This window comes from Haplochromis burtoni, unplaced genomic scaffold (genome assembly GCF_018398535.1).
Source record: "Haplochromis burtoni strain Fernald_Lab_line unplaced genomic scaffold, NCSU_Asbu1 Contig_476, whole genome shotgun sequence".
Classification (NCBI taxonomy): Eukaryota; Metazoa; Chordata; class Actinopteri; order Cichliformes; family Cichlidae; genus Haplochromis; species Haplochromis burtoni.
This window is the reverse complement of record NW_024582837.1, coordinates 307555-325064: the sequence shown is the minus strand read 5'-3', so window position 1 is coordinate 325064 and position 17510 is coordinate 307555. Positions and strand designations below refer to the sequence as shown.

The following is a 17510-nucleotide window of genomic DNA, read 5'->3' as shown; positions in this document are numbered from 1 at the left end:
CTAAAAGAAAACTATCTTGTCACTTGATGGTTTTGTCATACAAGAGGGGGTAGCTCACGCCTTGTCAGTGTGTAGCACAATGCTGGTGACAGATCTGTCAGCCTTTTGTGAGGATTTCTTGAGAGTATTTGTGGGGAAAAATACCACCGAATTTTTAAACACAGAAAGAGGTGGCTGCTTTTTGTTTTTTGTTTTTTTAACTAGTGCTAAGAACTGGACAAATGTCTCGTGTATTTTAGGCTAGGTATGTTGATTAGATTATGAATTAATGGTGGTTTTTCATTATTTGCTTGTTTTTTTCTATTTTTATTTATTTCTTATATTATTATGTAATTTATGGGATGTCAGCAGTAAATGGTACTTTTTTTTTTTTTTGGTACTGATCATTCACAATGCACTTTCTCTACTCGGTACAAATGTCAAAGTAGTGTAGCGTATTATTTTTACCGCTAAGAGGCGCTAAAACACCGCGAGATATTGTTACGTCTACGCGAAGTTCGCCAGCCAATGACGATAAACCAGGAAGGATACAGACTTTGACACGGAAATTACGTCACTACAGTACCAACGTGCTAGCGGTAAAGGTGAGTACTTACGACATTTGGGGCTTTTTCAGCCTAAATATTTGAGTGTTTGTAGGCAGGCACAAAAGCTCGGTGAATGTATGTTGTGCTCTGAATTATCATTCCTCGAGCTGTCTTTTTGAAGTAAACAGAAAGCACACTAGCCGGTAGCAGCTCTCAGTTTTCTTCCATGACTTTCACACAGTAGGTTTAGTAACACTACGTTAGCGTTAATTCTTTTCATTGTTATCGTTTTAGACTTATACGCTGTGCTAGATTTGGTCGAATCAAGTTCACAGTCATTCATATCATATAGCGTGTAATGACTGGACTTATAATTTATAATGGCGTACTCCGTAGCGAATTTTATCATAACTTTAAAGAGTCATGCAAAGCTGGGAAACGCAATATGTTTGAATGTAAACTGGTGAATTGTTGAGAATACCCCTTGAGTTCGGCTCTCATGAAACACCCAAACGAGTAAAAATTACCGGGATATTTCAACTTGTATTAAAGGTTAATCAGGCACGAAAGATCAGTAGCTAGCATGAATTGATGCTAGAAGTCGAAGGCTGTTACTGCTACTTGTGTTGCTGGTCGGGCTTAAGAGAAAGAGGGCATTGGAAGGACACAGACGTACTCATTATACTGTCTGGTGTTTGACGACGTCCTCATGTGCACTTTGGCCTCAGTTATTTCGCACATTAAGAAAGTATTTCAGAAATGGGTAGACACATTAAGTCATGTTAATTTTATCCAAAATAATTTCTCTTCAGTAAGCTCTATGCTGTGTTTTTAAATAGCACATAGCAGTCTGCGAGTGAATCATTGATTTATCTAAGCAAAAAAACAGGGTTTTTATGCTGATCTGGGTTTGTTGGTAATTAGTTAGATGAATCCTATAAGTTACAAGATTTCTCCACTAATCATTATTGAGCCACAAGGGGTCAGTAGCTTAAACAAAAAGGGCAGCAATTTTGAAGTAGTAAAATCAGACCTAATAAGCTATAAATGTTCACGGCAAGTTACTAAAAGTGATCTATTATGTTTCTGTGCTATGAGCACAGATGCTCCATCCACTGCTGCTCAAATCCATCTAGGTATTGGCTTGTTTCTGACACTGAATGAAGTGAAGAGCTACACTAATAACACATATAGTGAATAAAAGTTACTTTGAGCTCAGAATTATGCAAACTTGTTCTAGTACACAGCAGGAAAATGCAGAGTTGGACATGAGCAAATTAAGCGACAGACAACCAATAACATACCTTTTTTCTCCTCCTCTCTTGAAGCACCTGGGATCCCAGAGCTGCATGCAGTCATGTGGCCTGTAGTGTGGACAGCGTTGCGGACCTATGCTCCTTATGTCACCTTCCCTGTGGCTTTTGTGGTCGGAGCAGTGGGCTATCACCTGGAATGGTTCATCAGGGGCACCCCCAAATCCAGAGAGGAAGAGAAAGGCATCCAGGAACTGAGGGAAGAAAGAAAGCTGCAGGAGCAAGTGGGCATGGACAGCACAAAGGTGCTGAGCCTCAAAGAGAAACTGGAGTTCACACCTAAAGCGGCTCTGAACAGGAACCGACCTGAAAAGAGCTAATCCCCTGTTTCTGGGATAGACTTGCGTTTGACCTTTTTTTTTCAGCTGGAGGACTGTGCACTGAGAGCAGAAGAGAGGGTGATCATTGAATCATACATTCTTCCTTATTCAGCTCAGCTCCACTCTCATGGAAACCCGCAGCAAAAACTTGCCTGGGTGAACACTGGGAAACTTTTAGTAGCTTGAATATAATTATTTCTTCTACATAATCAAAGGCTGTACCAAATTCTCCAATCATCTACTTGATGGTGCATGTGCATGCTTTTTATCTATAACTTAAGCCATCCACTGTCATTAGAACACCTTATTGTAGAACCTTTGAGTGTTCAGTCTTTAATCTGACAAAGTTTTATGTGATTTGGAACCGACTTGGATGGATTACATACATCTGGTTGTGCCAGTATGGTAAATGTATATAATTGCGACTTTGTTATTAAGTCACTCAAATGTCATTTGTCATTCCACGACCAGTTTTCATGTTACAGACCTGTCTGGGTTTTTGGGGTTTTTTACTCCTTTTGATCTTTTCTGTTTATAGAGACAGGAAGTCTGGCTGTCATAAAAGAAGAGAAGAACGACAGGACTTTGCTGGAACCTTTGATGATATGTGACAGAACATAAGCCAGCATTGTGGGCGGTCTCCCAGGATGTTTAAGCTGCTTAGTTGTATTGTCTGGAACCATGTGCTCAATACTTTCATTTTAGAAAGTCTGGATTTGCACACTTTAAAAAAAAAAAACAGTAATAATAATAGTCTTGCTGAAAAAATGTGATAAATAAAGAAGTTTGTGTGCTTCAGGTGTTTCCTTGAGTGATGTTTCAGTAAATTTTTACAGCTTATATTTGGGAATTATCAAAAAGGAGCTTTCATGAAGTTAGTTAATTCTTACTTTAAAAAAAAAAAGAAAGAAAACACTTGAACTCTGTGTCAGCGCTGTTTCACGTTCAGTTCTGAGCAACTGTGTCGAACCTCTTTTTGTGAAACAATGCTTCTGCCAGTGGCGGAAAGTAACTTAAAAGTCAAAGGAAGGAAGTAATGACTCCACTCGTTCAGCTTCAAGGGGGAAATTATTATGCTGGGAAACCATTAACTGATTCACCTTTGGAATTTAGCCCTTGTGCTATTTGGCCATCTTAAATCGATTAAAGGAAAGAGCGATCCACTTGAAACAAGACTTTTTATTCTCTGGTTTAAAAACGTAAACTTTAACAAGTATAATGTTTCTAATACTGTAAATATATAAACAGCTTTTAGCAAATTTCTAGAGATAATTGCATGTAAAAATGTCAACTTCCCATTCATCAATTTTCTTCCACTTACCTGAATAAAGGTTGTGAAGGACATGGAGCCTATCCTGACTGTCACACGCCGAGAGGCTGGGTACACCCTGGAAAAATCACCACTTTGTCACATTTAATTGAATGCCAGTATTTTCTTTGCCATCTGAAGTTTTATGTATTTTCTAGCTTAATTTTTTTTTGCTCACAAATGTTTATTTTTGAGTCTTTTTATTTTCTCTAAGTGTGAAATTTGTGTGCAGCACAAAAAAAATCACAATAATCCAAAAGAACCCGCAAATTGTTCCCCGGTTCCCTGTTGAGATGCTACCCAAAACACCCAGCTCATTTAAATGTTTTCAGCCAGTCCTATGTGAGCTAATCATTGTTTCACTCCAGTCAAGCTCTTTATTTCAAAATAAGAGCACATCATTTTTCAAAAACCACATAAACAGCCGGACCTATATTTGTGCTCCACCAGATGGGATTAATAGGGTCCTTAAAACCTTATAACAGTCGTCTGTGATAAAGCTGCCATTAATAGTGTGCCAGCTGATAATGCAGCAGTAACTGAGGAGGTGTACACATAGGTTTTACTTGCGGGTTTAGATCATGATGGCAGTTTAGTGGCATGCTGTTATCTCTGACATGTATCTGTGTAATGGCTACTGATATTTATGTGTAAACACTCCTCATGAGATATGCATCACTAAAAAAACATAAGGCAAAAATGGCCTTTAAAGAGCATTTTTATTTCACATGTATTATGACTGTAAACATGTGACCAGGGGCTTGACCTCCCCTTTGTTGACTTGTTTACTCGGGTCCCTCAGCCATGAAACAGAGGAGCTTTCCTAATGGACGATAACCTTTTCAGTGCGCCAAGATAAGTTCCGCTATGTTGCCCTGCCAGCTAGTTAAATGGGAAAGATTATGGAGTCCAGATTTACATTGGCACCAGAGTGGTAAATACTGCTGTATCAGCAGCCATCTTTGAGCCCTGTACTCCCCTCTTAAGTTTGCCATCAGTGGAATGACCCGCTCCACTCCAGTGACACCGGTTGTGCGTGTTTAGAGTCGCAATTACTTCAAGCTGGTGGAAGTTTCCATTTGAAGCTAATGAAGATAGAGAGATGGAGGTGAGGCTTGCAACTAAATGCACCAGAGTTAACAGAGAATTGTGTGTGTGTGTGTGTGTGTGTGTATCCTCATGGGAACAATCAGAGGACAGGTCGGCCTGCTAACAATGGCCCGGCTCCTCAGAACTCGATAGTACTGTGGGAACCAAGTGCTTGAGGCTCCTGGGAAAGGAGGAGGTTGTGGGGAGGTGTTCCATTGTTCTTGCTGGAAGATGGGGATAATGGGTGTGGGTGATGCTGGCTGGGCTTTTTTTTTTTAAGGAGGTCCAAACCAACATCCTGAGTGGACAGGCTGGAGACATGCTCCCTCTGCTGCAGGAACAATAGAGCTGTCTGTCTGCTGGAAGGGCACTGCATCCCCCTATTAAACAACCACCACCTAGACACACACACATTTGTGCAGAGAATACAAATCCAGCAGCACAGGTACCTGTGTACCTAATGCAGTGTATACACTCGCAAAAGGCTGACCACAAACATACCAAGGGTCTCGTATTTGTGAAATCAGTGGAGCATCTTGGCTCCCCTAAAAACACTGCTTTCATTTTAGCGCAATGTGTTCAGGGAAATTAATCGCATTTCCCTTCATGGTATTTTTTTGACATTTTCAGCACAGCAGGACAAACTTATCACACTGATTTATTATCACCTTAAAAACCTGTTATGAAAATCACATTAGGGAACACAAACAAACATTAATGTGCTCCAATTATTTTTGCTCACGCATCTGACAGACAGTAGTCAGTGCCAAGGCTTTTGCTGCGCAATGTCCACCTTGTATGTATTTGCATTGGAGATTATTTATTTGAATTTCAGGAGCAGAACCACACTTCATGCACTACCTTCTGTTTCTCTTCCATTAACTACTAGAAATGCTGTCAAACCTAAAGGAGGCTCTGCCCCCAGCGAGCGAAATCTCTTTGCTAAACAGAACAATGTGCAGATTTTAATATGACACAATTAGAGAAGGAGTTTTTCTGTCATGAACAGTAGTGTTTATTGTCCCAGACATGATAATCACATTTTGAATGTTTGCATTCAGAATAATGAAAAGAAGTAACTGCTCACTTTTTGAAACTGTGGGTATGGTAAAGAAAAACGAAAACAAAACCTCAGTGGAAAACGTGAGGTCAAGGAAAAGTGTGAAGGAGAATGTTTAAGGAAAGAGAAGCGTGATACACAGCAAGCACACTTACACTGAACTCCTTAATAATGTTGCAGCTGAGGGCAGTGTAGCTACCCGGGTTGAGGAGGTGACTCATATTTCTATATTCAAAGGAAAATTCCCTGCATCCATCACTTATCTGAGACTGGCGCCAGGTAAAAATTAATTCACAAAATTAATTCAAAATGATCTTAAAGGTTGGTTATTCAGTAATGGGCATTACTAAAGCAAACTTAATTCAAGTGAACTTTAAACTCATTAACACCGGTTAATATAGCTCATAAGAAGTAATGCTGTTGTAAATTTCAAAACAAACCGTTGTTGATTATTGAAATGGGAATGGAAAACACACTTATAATTAACATTTACACCATCGGAGTCACTTTGTCAGGTTTTTTGATTCTTTTCATGAAAGCAATCAAATCATGGAGTCAGGGTTAATCATGGATGGTGCACCGCTCTAAATCATGTGGTGGAGTTTCCCCCTTTTCTTTCATAAAGGAAGTATGTATGCTTAAAGTGGTAATAAAGGAAGCATCCGGAGTGTTACTAATCAATATGACTATTTGACAGCTCCTTGTCTGTTTTGGTGTTCACCATACTGTACACCCGCCATCTACCCACAAACATAGCCCCAGGTTTGATACTAAGGAGATTGTTTTAACGAATATATATATATATATATATATATATATATAATACTAGGATAATATACTATAGTATATATATATGAACTTCTGACAGCCCATCTTTGATACCCCCTGCTACCCTTTTCTCGTACAGAAACACTTAATAATAGACAAGGAGATGCCAGCATCTGGCCTCAGACCGGCAATTTTTAACCTACTAGAGTACTTTCCAAACCTCTGAACTAAATTGCCACCCTATTATTTCTACAATCCCGCCCTAATATGGAAAACTAAAAATATTCCATTGTACACTGAAGAGTCAGATAAATATGTTGTACATATGTTCATCACTACAAACAAGCCATGTCACATAAGTTCACTTGGTCTTTTGAGGAAATGAAACATTGATCAGTGCAGATTTAAACACTGATGTGCAGCACAGCACGGCGTACACATATACACAGCTCTCTGTAAGATGTTTGTGAGGTATTGGCTCTTTTAATTGACTCCAGCCACACACACAGCAGGCGCTTTGCCCACTTTCCTCATCACCTTTTGATGGGGCAGCAGTGGCATAAGGTCAGCAAACACAGGGGAGTCCATTTAAAACAATGTAACAATGCCCACAGCGGCTCCATTGTCAGGGTGAACAATCTTCAGCAACAAGTCCCCGGGGAGAAGCAACACTGGAACGGAAAACAGATACAGGACCACTTCCTGTCGACAGTTTAAATTTAGGAACTGCTCAAAGTGTTTCTGTTGCATATTGTTGAGTAGCACAAATGCCCAAATTAAAGACGTGGTGCATGAACCGTGTGCATTGTTATGGATGCTGAGCAATTCGTGTGTCGGTACTGTTTGCATAGATTTCAAGAGAAACAAAGGGGGTTGGCACATGTAAGCTTTGCCTTTTCCACATTTAGATGAACCCCAGTATTGCTACTAAAATACTGCAGGAAACATTATTTCTAAACACATCCAGTTAAAGAAACATTGCACAGTTTTGGTGACCTCACCTAGCCTGTAGCTGCTGTTTTAAGGCCTGCTGTCTGAAAGCGTTTTGTGAAGTGAGGTAACGCTGGCCTTCTTAAGAGCGTGTTTGTGCATCTGAGTGCCTCGTTTGCCTTGTTCGGGGTCCTTTCCTTATAAACATGCAGGGCTTTCAGCAGTACAGCTGGCAGGAAGTATGACACTGGATCAGGCTGTTTTTGTCTAGCCTGGCACTCATTGCAGGTGAATCCTTTAAAGTCCCTCCAAAGGTTGGTGCTGGGCATGAGAGGTGGGCGGCACAATGGCTGACCTTTTATAATACCTGCTAGAGCTCGGCAGATATTTAAAGACCCTTCAAACTCCTTTATACTCCAAATGCTTCAGCATAGCTCTTTGCCCACGAGTATCCACGTACTGTATGCTCATTCACCAAACTAAAAGACTGTCTTTCTTTGTGTGATTAGCACCAGCACTGTGTGTGGCTTCACCAGCAGACTGAGGAAACGCATCAGCAGAGAATTCAACAATGTCAGGAAACACAGTAAGAATGGCATCTGATCCCAGGAGCTGCCTTTCTAACTACAAGTATAAGCCTCTCTCACTAATACAGCTCTTCCCATCTTATGGACTCCCTTCATGTTAGTTTCAGAGAGCAAGTATATTTAAACAAATGCAAATTCTATCAGATTATCTGGAAAGTGACTGGTTCCTTAGATCATTGGAAATAATCTAGACATGAATAATCTGTAATCAGACTAATAATAAATGTGAGAGTGTTTTATAAATGTTCAATTGCCCCATTAGAGAAACATGTGCTCGGATCACTTTCATTGTCATCTAGGGAAATGAATTTCTCTGAAAAAAAAATGGCTGAAGCAAAATAACCTACACTGTCTGTTGTTTTCATCCTCCTAGGTTTACATTTGCCTCGCTGAACAGGAGGTGAGAGTTGAGTCTGCAGATAGAGTAGAGCAGGACGTCGAGTCTCTCCACCTTGATGGGCTATTGAGGAAGACGGACGCAAAAGCTACTTCAGCTATTCGGTGTCTGGCTCCAGCAGGCGAGCGAGGGCCGATACGGGTCACCCTGCGCAATCTGTTCCTTGGCCTTTTGGCTTTTTTGTGGAAACACAGACACAAACAATTACACGGACACATACACGCGAATGCAGACTGAGATTTAAAAAGAAACAGAATAAAAAAGGGCTGCACGGGAATGCCAGATGCTAGCCAAGTTCTCGTGAACAGGCATTAAAGTGGGCAGCTTCAGCAGGCTGTTTGGATTGTTTTCTCAACAGTATCTGCCAATATATCCTTGACATGCTCCTGCAATAAAAACACATTCCACTTTAAGCACACAGAAACAGGCTTCCTATTATTATTATTACACACTATAACATTTCTTTTTTTTTTTGACAAACTGCTGTAAATGTCAGATTCTTCAGCTGCTTGTTGCAGATTTGACCTCTCAAACACACACACGCACACACGCACCTCACTTGAATTTCCCACCGACCACCTTTCCTGCCATAGATAACTGCTTATCATCATATCGACAGTCCAGTAAATTGCTGGAAATGAATGCTGTATTGCTGCAGAGCTACAAATCTAAAAAAGACGTATGAGTACATTCTTTCAGAGGCTGGGCGAGCACCTTTTGTCGAAGGTGCTGAGTTCTGTATTTTATCAATTGCTTTCATCAAAAAGAAAAAGAAAAAAAAACACCGTTGGCCATCAGTGCAGTGGACTCCAGGGGAAATTAAATAGAGCCTGAATAAAGTGCGATTCTTCCTCGTATGAACTTTTACTGGCATTTTGAGTGATGGCCTTGTTGCCTGTGCAGCCACAGTTACATATTTGAAAACAGCCATTAAGTCAAAAGTGTTTTCCCTCCATTTTTCCCCCGTTTTCTCCCCTCAGTTGGTTGTGCTCATAATAGCGTGTAAAACCCATCCTCTCCTCCACACCTCTCTCTTTCTATTATTTATTCTATTATCTTCCTCTTGAATGATTAATTTCCTGTAGCGGAGACAGTATTTGGATAGCAGCAAGTGAGCAGTCGCTTAAGAGAGATTTTCCCCCGTAGAAATCTCATCCCTGTGTTTGGGAAAGAAAGGGAATAAAACCATGATGAACACAAAGCAGGCTGAAAGGTTCTGAAAGTATATCTGTGATGCAGTTATTGATTTTTTTTCATATGTTCATTATACTTTAAACTTTATTTCTTCAAAAAAATAATAAATATTATCACTTTGCAATATCTCAAAAATAAACATTAAATACAGTTTTCACAGAACAACTCGTTTCCTTTCTTTGAATTTGTACATTTCTGTACCGCTTTCAGCCCCGGTCGCGGCGCAAGATCAACCTCTAACCGACTAAAGGTTTAGTTTTCATTCATTCAAATGGATGCCTGTCTGTGTGTTGTGCTTTCCTTCTCTCTGTTTTCTTTGTAGATATAATGCTGCGGTTATTGGCGATAATAAGTCCCATAGTTTGGTTTCCCCTTTCCCTCTGCTCCTGCTCTCCAAGCCTGCATCCTCAACTTGAGCGGCAAAAACTCGTTGGGAAATTATATTGTGTGTGTGCATGCATGCATGCGTGCCTGCATCCACGCAGTCATTATCCTCCCGGGACCTGAGCGTGATCCAGAGACCAGTACATTCCACAGGGTGGACAGAGCCTTTGGGAGAGAACTGGCTTCAAAAAGAAGTTACAGTGCAAATCTCCAGGGAGTATATTTAAATTTAGCTCTCCAGTAAACTCTCACACAACACCCTCTCCAAAGCCCACTTTCACATTCAGCACTAAAAACCCATTAAATGTAACGTTAAGGCATCTTATGACTTTAATCTTCTCTCACTGTGGAGTCTCATTTTCTTTGCCTTGGGGAGTGCTCTTTAAATTTTTCATTTTGAATAGGTCCATTTATCTGATAAATCTCTGTTTGAGTGTCTGTCAGCCTCTGAGGCATTACGTTCACAGTACAGTAGCTGTTCTTCTGTATCTTACTGTGCACTTCTGATAGTCAAGTGTGCAGGAAAATATTTATAAAAAAAAAATCTGAAGCCCAAAAAACACTCCCATAGAAACATCAGTCTGACTGACTACATCATACATAATGCTTTTGTTTTGAGTGTCCCTTATGAGCACCCTTAGTAGTTTTTCCCGTGTGGTGTACATGTTTCTTATAATGGACTCTAGGGGAATGTGTCTTTCTCATAGCACCCATACAGTTCACATAACTGGGAAGCGCGTCGCTCCCAGCATCTCCAGTTCCCCAGTTCACCTCTATGGGCATGTCCCCGTAGCGCTCACAGGGGTTTGGACAGCGTGCAGCCTCACTCTGCACGGCGAGCTCAATATGGCTCCCTGCTTTATAAGCCTGTGATGCCTGCGTTTGGAGTTCTGGAGTCTTTTGTCGCACCGGTTCCCGCTCGGGCCGAGGTAGGTAGTCCTGTTGCTGGCGTTTCTCCAGGCGGTAGGCGATGGCAAGCTGGAGCAGATGGAGGAGCTCGATGAGGTTTAGTAACAGGGAGATGGCAGCAATCACCTGAGTATAGATGGTGAAAATAGTCTTTTCTGTGGGTCGAGACACAAAGCAGTCCACCGTGTGGGGACAAGGGTACTTTTTACACTCAAACTTTGGTGCAATGAAGAAGCCATCGTAAAGGAACCAAAGCCCAACAATAAAGCCGACCTCTAAGAGGACTTTCAATAAGATGCTGAATGCGTATGCTCCCAGCAGCCTGCCTTTCAGTTTGGGCACCTCGGAAAATTTCTCTAGCCTTCTGCCTTTCATGCCACTCTTTTCTTTCTCTGTCTCTTCATTTTTTGTGATATCGCCTCTTTCTGTGTGAACTTGCCCATTTTTTCTTCCACCAGCACCTCCTTCTTCAGCCTGCTTCTCATCATCTTTTCTCCTGTCCTTCCCAGCCCTTATAGCCACATATCCAAAGTAAAAGATGGTCGGCGTGGAGACGAAGATGACCTGGAGGACAAAGTAGCGGAAGTGGGATATAGGGAAGGCTTTATCATAGCAAACAGCAGTGCAGCCAGGCTGGATGGTATTGCAAACAAAGTCTGCTTGCTCGTCATCCCAGGCAGACTCAGCAGCAGTTCCCAGTACCAGCATGCGAAACAGAAAGAGTACGGTAAGCCAGACCCGGCCAATAGCTGTTGAATACTCCTGGCCCTCCTCCAGCAGGTGCTCCAGGAAGGACCAGTCAGCTCTGGACATCCTCTGCTCCTAACATGGAGACAACAGGTCATTAAAGTTACCCACAAAAGGTGCATAAGTTTTGGTAGGATTTTGTAGCATATATAAGTAATAACCTATCACAATCTACACCTTTTTCACCTCAAACTCTAATCTCAAGTGAAAGCTGTTCAGTCAGGTAGCATGAACCCATTAAACTTGTCTACAGGTCTAGTTTTTAATATGGGTCATATGGCCTCGTTTTCTTGACTGCTCAGTCGCTAAACAGGCTGAACCATTGTTACACTTAATCACCTACCTGGCACATTGTTATTACCATTACAAAATTGTTAGTGCTTTTCAAAACTCATAGCCAGAGCATAAACCTTTAATCACACCTATAAGCAGCAAATGAGCTAAGTTTCTCCAACCTTTTCAGCATAATGGTGTCTCTATTTGCTGAGGAACGTATATCTGGCTGAAGCCCCCCTATTAGTTCTTCCATGAGCTCACACTCTTGTTAAGGTGGGGCCCCAACTCCTCATCATGGAGACGTGAAAAAGTGAGCCCCCCACTAAAATGAACTAAAACAAAAACATATGCTGCCAAAGTTAGCTTTTAGAATGAATGGGAAGGGGTGTACACTTTGTCTGTTCGCAGCAAACCGGGGTGAACAAGTCCAAATGAGGCAACGTTTACATAATGCAGGCACAAAGAATATATTCTATTCTGGGCTGGATGAATCAGTTCATTTATGCACACTTTAATTATACAGTTTAATTGATTTCATTTTAAAAAATAAAATGTTGTCAGTAATGGAAATGGAAGCCGTGGAAATCGTTAACGAGAAATGACACAGTCGGTGGCTTGTCGGGAAACTCAGCGCGCGTGCACACACACACACACACACACACAACTGAATAAACATCCTGTGTGAGTGAGTTCAGGCTCTGCTGTGACACTTGTCTATTTGTTTATTCTATTAATATTTGTCTGTTATTTTCTCCCCCGTGAGAAGGAAAAACTAAAAACTCTTCTGACAGCACGAGGAGTTTCAATGAACTGTCAGGGATACTGGCCCCAGCTGAACAGGCACAGAAATCACTAACTTGACTGATCCTCTTTCGGGGGTATTGTCTCGAGGATGGCTGTTATCTCTACAAAACATACCACAGAATATCAGCAGACTAGTTGGAGGTCACTGTAGGAGATGGGAAAAGCATAGCATTGAGTTGATAAAGCAGACCATCCATATTAAGTATCAAAGCAACAACACAAAAGAAAAAAATAATCAACAAGTCAAATTAAGGTGAAGCAGGTCTCCCTTTTAAAGTAGTTTTAAAGCCGCCTGGCTTATTACTGTCTGACTTTAACAACACAGAAGGAAAAGAATAAGAAGCAGACTCGTTGTAAGATCTACCAAAGTTCAAGAACAACTTTAACAAGCCATCAAAAAGAATAAATTCTCCATTGAAAATAGATTTTATTCTAGGACTAGCCTATCATCCATCTCTGAAAAGATGGTTTTAAGGTTTCAGCCCAAGTGTAAATCGCTTTAAAAAACATTACTAAGTTAATATTAATTACAAAAAAAGGAATCCAATAAATAAAGATATGTCAAACAACGTAGAGTATAATTCAGTCACTGACAACTAATCAGAACTGTATAGAGTGTATATGCCCGCCTTTTTTTTTTTTTTCTCACGGAAAACCTTCTCACCTTTCTCTCTCTAGAAGCCGGGTTTGTCTCCTTACAGCCTCACGGGTCCCAGCAAACAGTGCGTCTTTAATGTCACCTCCGCTCTATCCAGTGGTGGACTACACTGCTGCTCCGGTCGGGTTATGTTTTGCCTTCTTTAAAAAGAATCGATGTAATCGGAAAAAGTGGGGAGAACTTTCCCATGCTTGCTCAAACCGGCCCTCCCTCAGGAACTTGGTCCAGGAAATGGGATGGATGAACTCACAGCGGTTCTGGTTAACTGCGCTCTGGTCTTAGCTTTGTTTAAAGACCGCAGATTTGCATTAATTGCATGTGAATGTCGCCTGCCTTCGGCAATTTAAAGGTTAGAGGTGCAAGAGTTTGGGAAAAAAGTAATAGTATGGCCTTTGTAGAGAAGGGAGTGACAAAAATGTTTTAACGCGTTGCTGTGGAGTACAAATGAACATAAATAAACGTATTTTGTAAGTCGATCACTCTGTGCACATTATTGGGGCAGACTGAGTTATAATTGTTTTTCTAGCGTATAAAAACGAATAACCATCAATTAATAAGCATTTTAAATACCAGTGACGTTTATCTGATTCCACTCCTAAGAGTGCAGGATAAACCATCTATATCTGTCCATATCTGTGCAGCCTTATGAACCTTATATTCTCGCCCACTATGATTGTTGATAGTAGACTCCTGTAATTTTACATCATGCCACATAATGGCGCCAGTCCCCTTATTTCCAAGAAGCATTTCTCTTCAATAAAGCCCCGTAATTGGCTGTAATGTGAATATTGTTTAACTTACGTAAATCGGTTTTTGACTGAATTCCATCTTTATTTATAACTTCCTGGTTTTTTTTTTTTATTTGTTTGAATCCCTAAGGGCTTGTATTTTGTTATCATCATCATTCTATATTTTAATTTTTAAAAAGAATTTACTTTGTATTGTGTATAGCTGTGTGTGTACACGTGACTTATTAAGGTACCATCTAATCTAGAATAAGTCGCATTGCTGTACTGCTTTGCTGCACAGCACATGAGGACAAACTCTTGCTGCAAAAGAGTTTGTCTTGTTGTTGTGTTTCTTGGAAGTCTGCAGTCAGACCATGTATGCTTTTACTTCTTTTTTTTTTTTTGATTCAAGGCCCAGACAATAGGCTAGTTGAGCACAGGTTTGGTTGCAGATGTTTGGCTATAGTCAATGTATATGATATAAATCACATATTCTATCCCTATTTAAGATCGGGATAATACAAAACCTTGAGGTCATAGACTGAATTAAGAAAAAAAACCTTTCTTTTTTTAGACTACGAATACAGACTGCAAAAGAAGATGCTGAATGTTTAATTGAATATGTTAAACCACTTCTGTGAGAATTAAACCCTTCTCAAGTCACCAAGAATTTAAAATAGTGATTCCTTTTAAGTGAAAATTTTACTCACAATTACACAAAAAACAGCCTTGTTAGTCACAACGCTGTACAACACCAGATTGCGTGTCACAACATAGTCTGTCCCAGTTGAGCCACTTATCACCAGTGCACTTATAACTGTCTGATGGCACACTCGGGCCAATTAAAGCTTTTCCTGAAAAATCATCTCCTCTCAACCGCTCGAAATCATCACTGTGCTATTATAAAGTGTCAGTATGTAGATTTTGAGAAGAATTAGGAGGCTGGGTTCATGTCACCGGCTGCTGCACAAAGCAGACCAGGATAGAAAGCCCAGTAAATTGACAGTGAATCACTCTGACAGATCATCGTCTTGCTCTTTTCTTTGGTCATTACATCTGCAGATGAATGGCGAGGAGAGAAGTGAGGACACCCGACAGAGAGTAATAGAACTGTTTCCATTCAGGAGATGCACTATGTCTTCCTGTGTTCGGTGTGTTCTTCCCTACCGGTACAGTTATCAATGAAACTAATTGCCTGCCTCAACTTCAATCAATTCCTCACTGCTGGATACATTTTATCATTCGCTATTGTATTTTATGAGTGATTCGGTCCTGAGTGTGCATCGGCTAGCTCAATAATGCAGATATGAATATAGAGTGGGAGAAGTAATTCAAAGAACATCCCATTATGAGTTTTGGTGGGGGACGAGAGAGAAGGATTTTGAGGTTCTCTTTGTTGGCTTGCATCTGGTAAAACTACAAGGCTTAAACGATACAGACAGGTGTATTCCCGCAGGTTAAAATGAAGCAACAATGCCCTCATCCATTCACTTGACAGCTTCAGTCCCCTTAGAAAAAAAAGAAAGTAGTGACAGCAAACAAATCATGGCTATGTTTGTGTGCTTTTCTTCTTTAACATTAATAAATAAAGGATGGGGTGCTAAATCACCCTCACCTTGCTTTGCTAAATGATTAACTGCAAACACTGCCTGCAGTAAAACAAGCCACAACACCTCATATCCGATTGCTCTTTACCTTCTGACACAGTTCGCTGAGGTAAAAAACTATTTTTTACAAAAACTAAAGACATGCTGATCTTTCCAGCATTTTCATCTACACTGAAAAAGTCCTAACAGTTATGTTGTGACATTACTGTGCAGATAATCCTTTTCTCTAATGGATATGAGACTTTGGTGGTCCCCGACTGTTTCTGCAATCAGCGGCAGGTCAGAATTTTCACTTATCCAGTAAAATATCTCGAAAGCAACCCTGAAACTTGCTGACATGCCAATTTTTAAGTTCACAGATAAAATATATCTGACATTTTGTCTGGTTCCATCATTATGTCAGAATTTCCATTTCTCCAATATACCCACCCCCACCCAACCCCGACTCCCCAATATGTGTGGTAAGAGCAATACTATGAGTTCTGGACTGCAGTTTCTCGATTGGTTGCTTGAGGCTGGTGAGTGAATGAATTGATCTCTACGAGTAATGAGATGCATTTAACAGATTTGTAGCCTGGTGCAAAAACCTCTGTGCATAGTTTCTCCCTTTTGAAATAACTTTGTAATTTTGGATTCTTTGGGTTTTGTTAAGGTTTGACAAGGCTTTCGATACAGGCAGGGGTAACTGACAACCATCTGGTGAATCTCACAGTGTTTGCTCTGCAGGTGCCTTTTAAATAAATTACATGACAAACAGCATGACCTGCTGTGTGGTATGGCCTGTCTAAGCTTTTGCTCTGGTATTTGTGAATGAAATTCTAATATTTTATTGGTCTGCCTTTTGCACCAGTAAGCAGGTAGCTGTATCTATGCATTGCACCCATAAGGCTTATGGGCCAGTTTGCTGACCACCCGCTTGTCTAAATTTGGTCACATCTGGCTCCACAACTCAAGGCTATAGGAGCATAAGGCCATGTCCATCATCTATATACAGTTTATAGTTAGTCCTAACGAGCAGATGAAAAACTGCTAAAAACTCTAAACTAACACAATGAGCATTTTACTTTATGTTATTGTAGCTGTGATGTTTTTTTGATGCCAGTATTATCTCATTACATTCTCACGAAGATGCTAGGACAGCTGCTGAAAGCTTAGTCTTGTTCATTATGTTGTTTTATCAGCACTATTTTTGCTCATGTGCCCACCTGCTTTCATCTTTTTTCAACACTGATTAATACATTTATGTGGGCCTTCATTTGCGGTGATTTACACTCTTGGATTTCTTGTATTTGTTTTAACCCTTTAAAGCCTGAACTGTGAAAAAATTGCTAAAATAATTCTCTTTTAAAAAAACTGGAGTGTTTATTGAACCATCTTACAATTAAAAAAAGAAATTAAATAACAATTTGCGTAATTTTTGCTACATTTGGCATTTTTGTGCAATTTTAATGTTTATTGTATACAAAGCAAACACTCAGAGATTGCACCTTCCCCCTGAAGGGCAAGGGCAATTCAAAAGATATTGATATTTTATGGTGTTTTTATTAAATAATAATGGATTGCATTTATATAGTGCTTTTCAAGACCTTCAAAGTGCTTTACGATTCCACAATTCATTCACTCTCACATTCACACACTGGTGGAGGCAGCTACAGTTGTAGCCACAGCTGCCCTGGGGCAGACTGACAGAAGCGAGGCTGCCATATCGCATCATCGGCCCCTCTGGCCATCACCAGTAGGCGGTAGGTGAAGTGTCTTGCCCAAGGACACAACGACCGAGACTGTCCAAGCCGGGGCTCGAACCGGCAACCTTGCGATCACAAGATGAACTGACAACTCTTGAGCCACGATCGCCCCCTAAAATGTGCTGATGTCAGCATTGTCAATGTGGAAATCTGGTGTA

The 17510-nt window shown here is 40.6% G+C and overlaps 2 protein-coding genes across 4 annotated transcripts; one reads left to right on the top strand and one right to left on the bottom strand.

Annotated features, from left to right (window-relative positions):
• The first annotated feature begins 415 nt into the window (after positions 1-415).
• Positions 416-2964, top strand: smim12 (small integral membrane protein 12). 2 transcript variants are annotated; one of them, XR_317301.2, is made up of 3 exons: positions 416-584; positions 1856-2238; positions 2699-2964. XR_317301.2 is itself a non-coding variant. In XM_005946577.2 (2 exons), the coding sequence occupies exon 2, from the start codon at positions 1885-1887 to the stop codon at positions 2158-2160; it is 276 nt and encodes a 91-aa protein (XP_005946639.1). In that variant the 5' UTR covers positions 416-584; positions 1856-1884; the 3' UTR covers positions 2161-2964. The 2 variants fall into 2 exon arrangements, 1 of the variants encoding a protein (XP_005946639.1); XM_005946577.2 differs by having other exon boundaries at positions 1856-2964.
• Positions 2965-4056: 1092 nt separating this feature from the next.
• On the bottom strand, positions 4057-13517 carry gja4 (gap junction protein alpha 4). Of its 2 annotated transcripts, XM_005946578.3 has the most exons (3): positions 13279-13517; positions 10514-11609; positions 4057-4590 (listed from the first exon to the last, which is right to left on the bottom strand). In XM_005946578.3, the coding sequence occupies exons 2-3, from the start codon at positions 11598-11600 to the stop codon at positions 4385-4387; spliced, it is 1293 nt and encodes a 430-aa protein (XP_005946640.2). In that variant the 5' UTR covers positions 11601-11609; positions 13279-13517; the 3' UTR covers positions 4057-4384. The 2 variants fall into 2 exon arrangements, with proteins under 2 accessions (XP_005946640.2, XP_005946641.1); XM_005946579.3 differs by lacking the exon at positions 4057-4590 and having other exon boundaries at positions 8792-11603; positions 13279-13508.
• Between the last annotated feature and the right edge of the window lie 3993 nt (positions 13518-17510).

Excerpts from the sequence above, each read along its gene's own strand:
- smim12 (XM_005946577.2), top strand. The coding sequence starts at position 1,885 with ATGTGGCCTGTAGTGTGGACAGCGTTGCGGACCTATGCTCCTTATGTC.
- gja4 (XM_005946578.3), bottom strand. The coding sequence starts at position 11,600 with ATGTCCAGAGCTGACTGGTCCTTCCTGGAGCACCTGCTGGAGGAGGGC. Across the intron at positions 4,591-10,513 it reads CACGGGAAAAACTACTAAGG|TTGCAAGCCTCACCTCCATC; the intron begins GTGCTCATAAGG and ends TGGTGCATTTAG.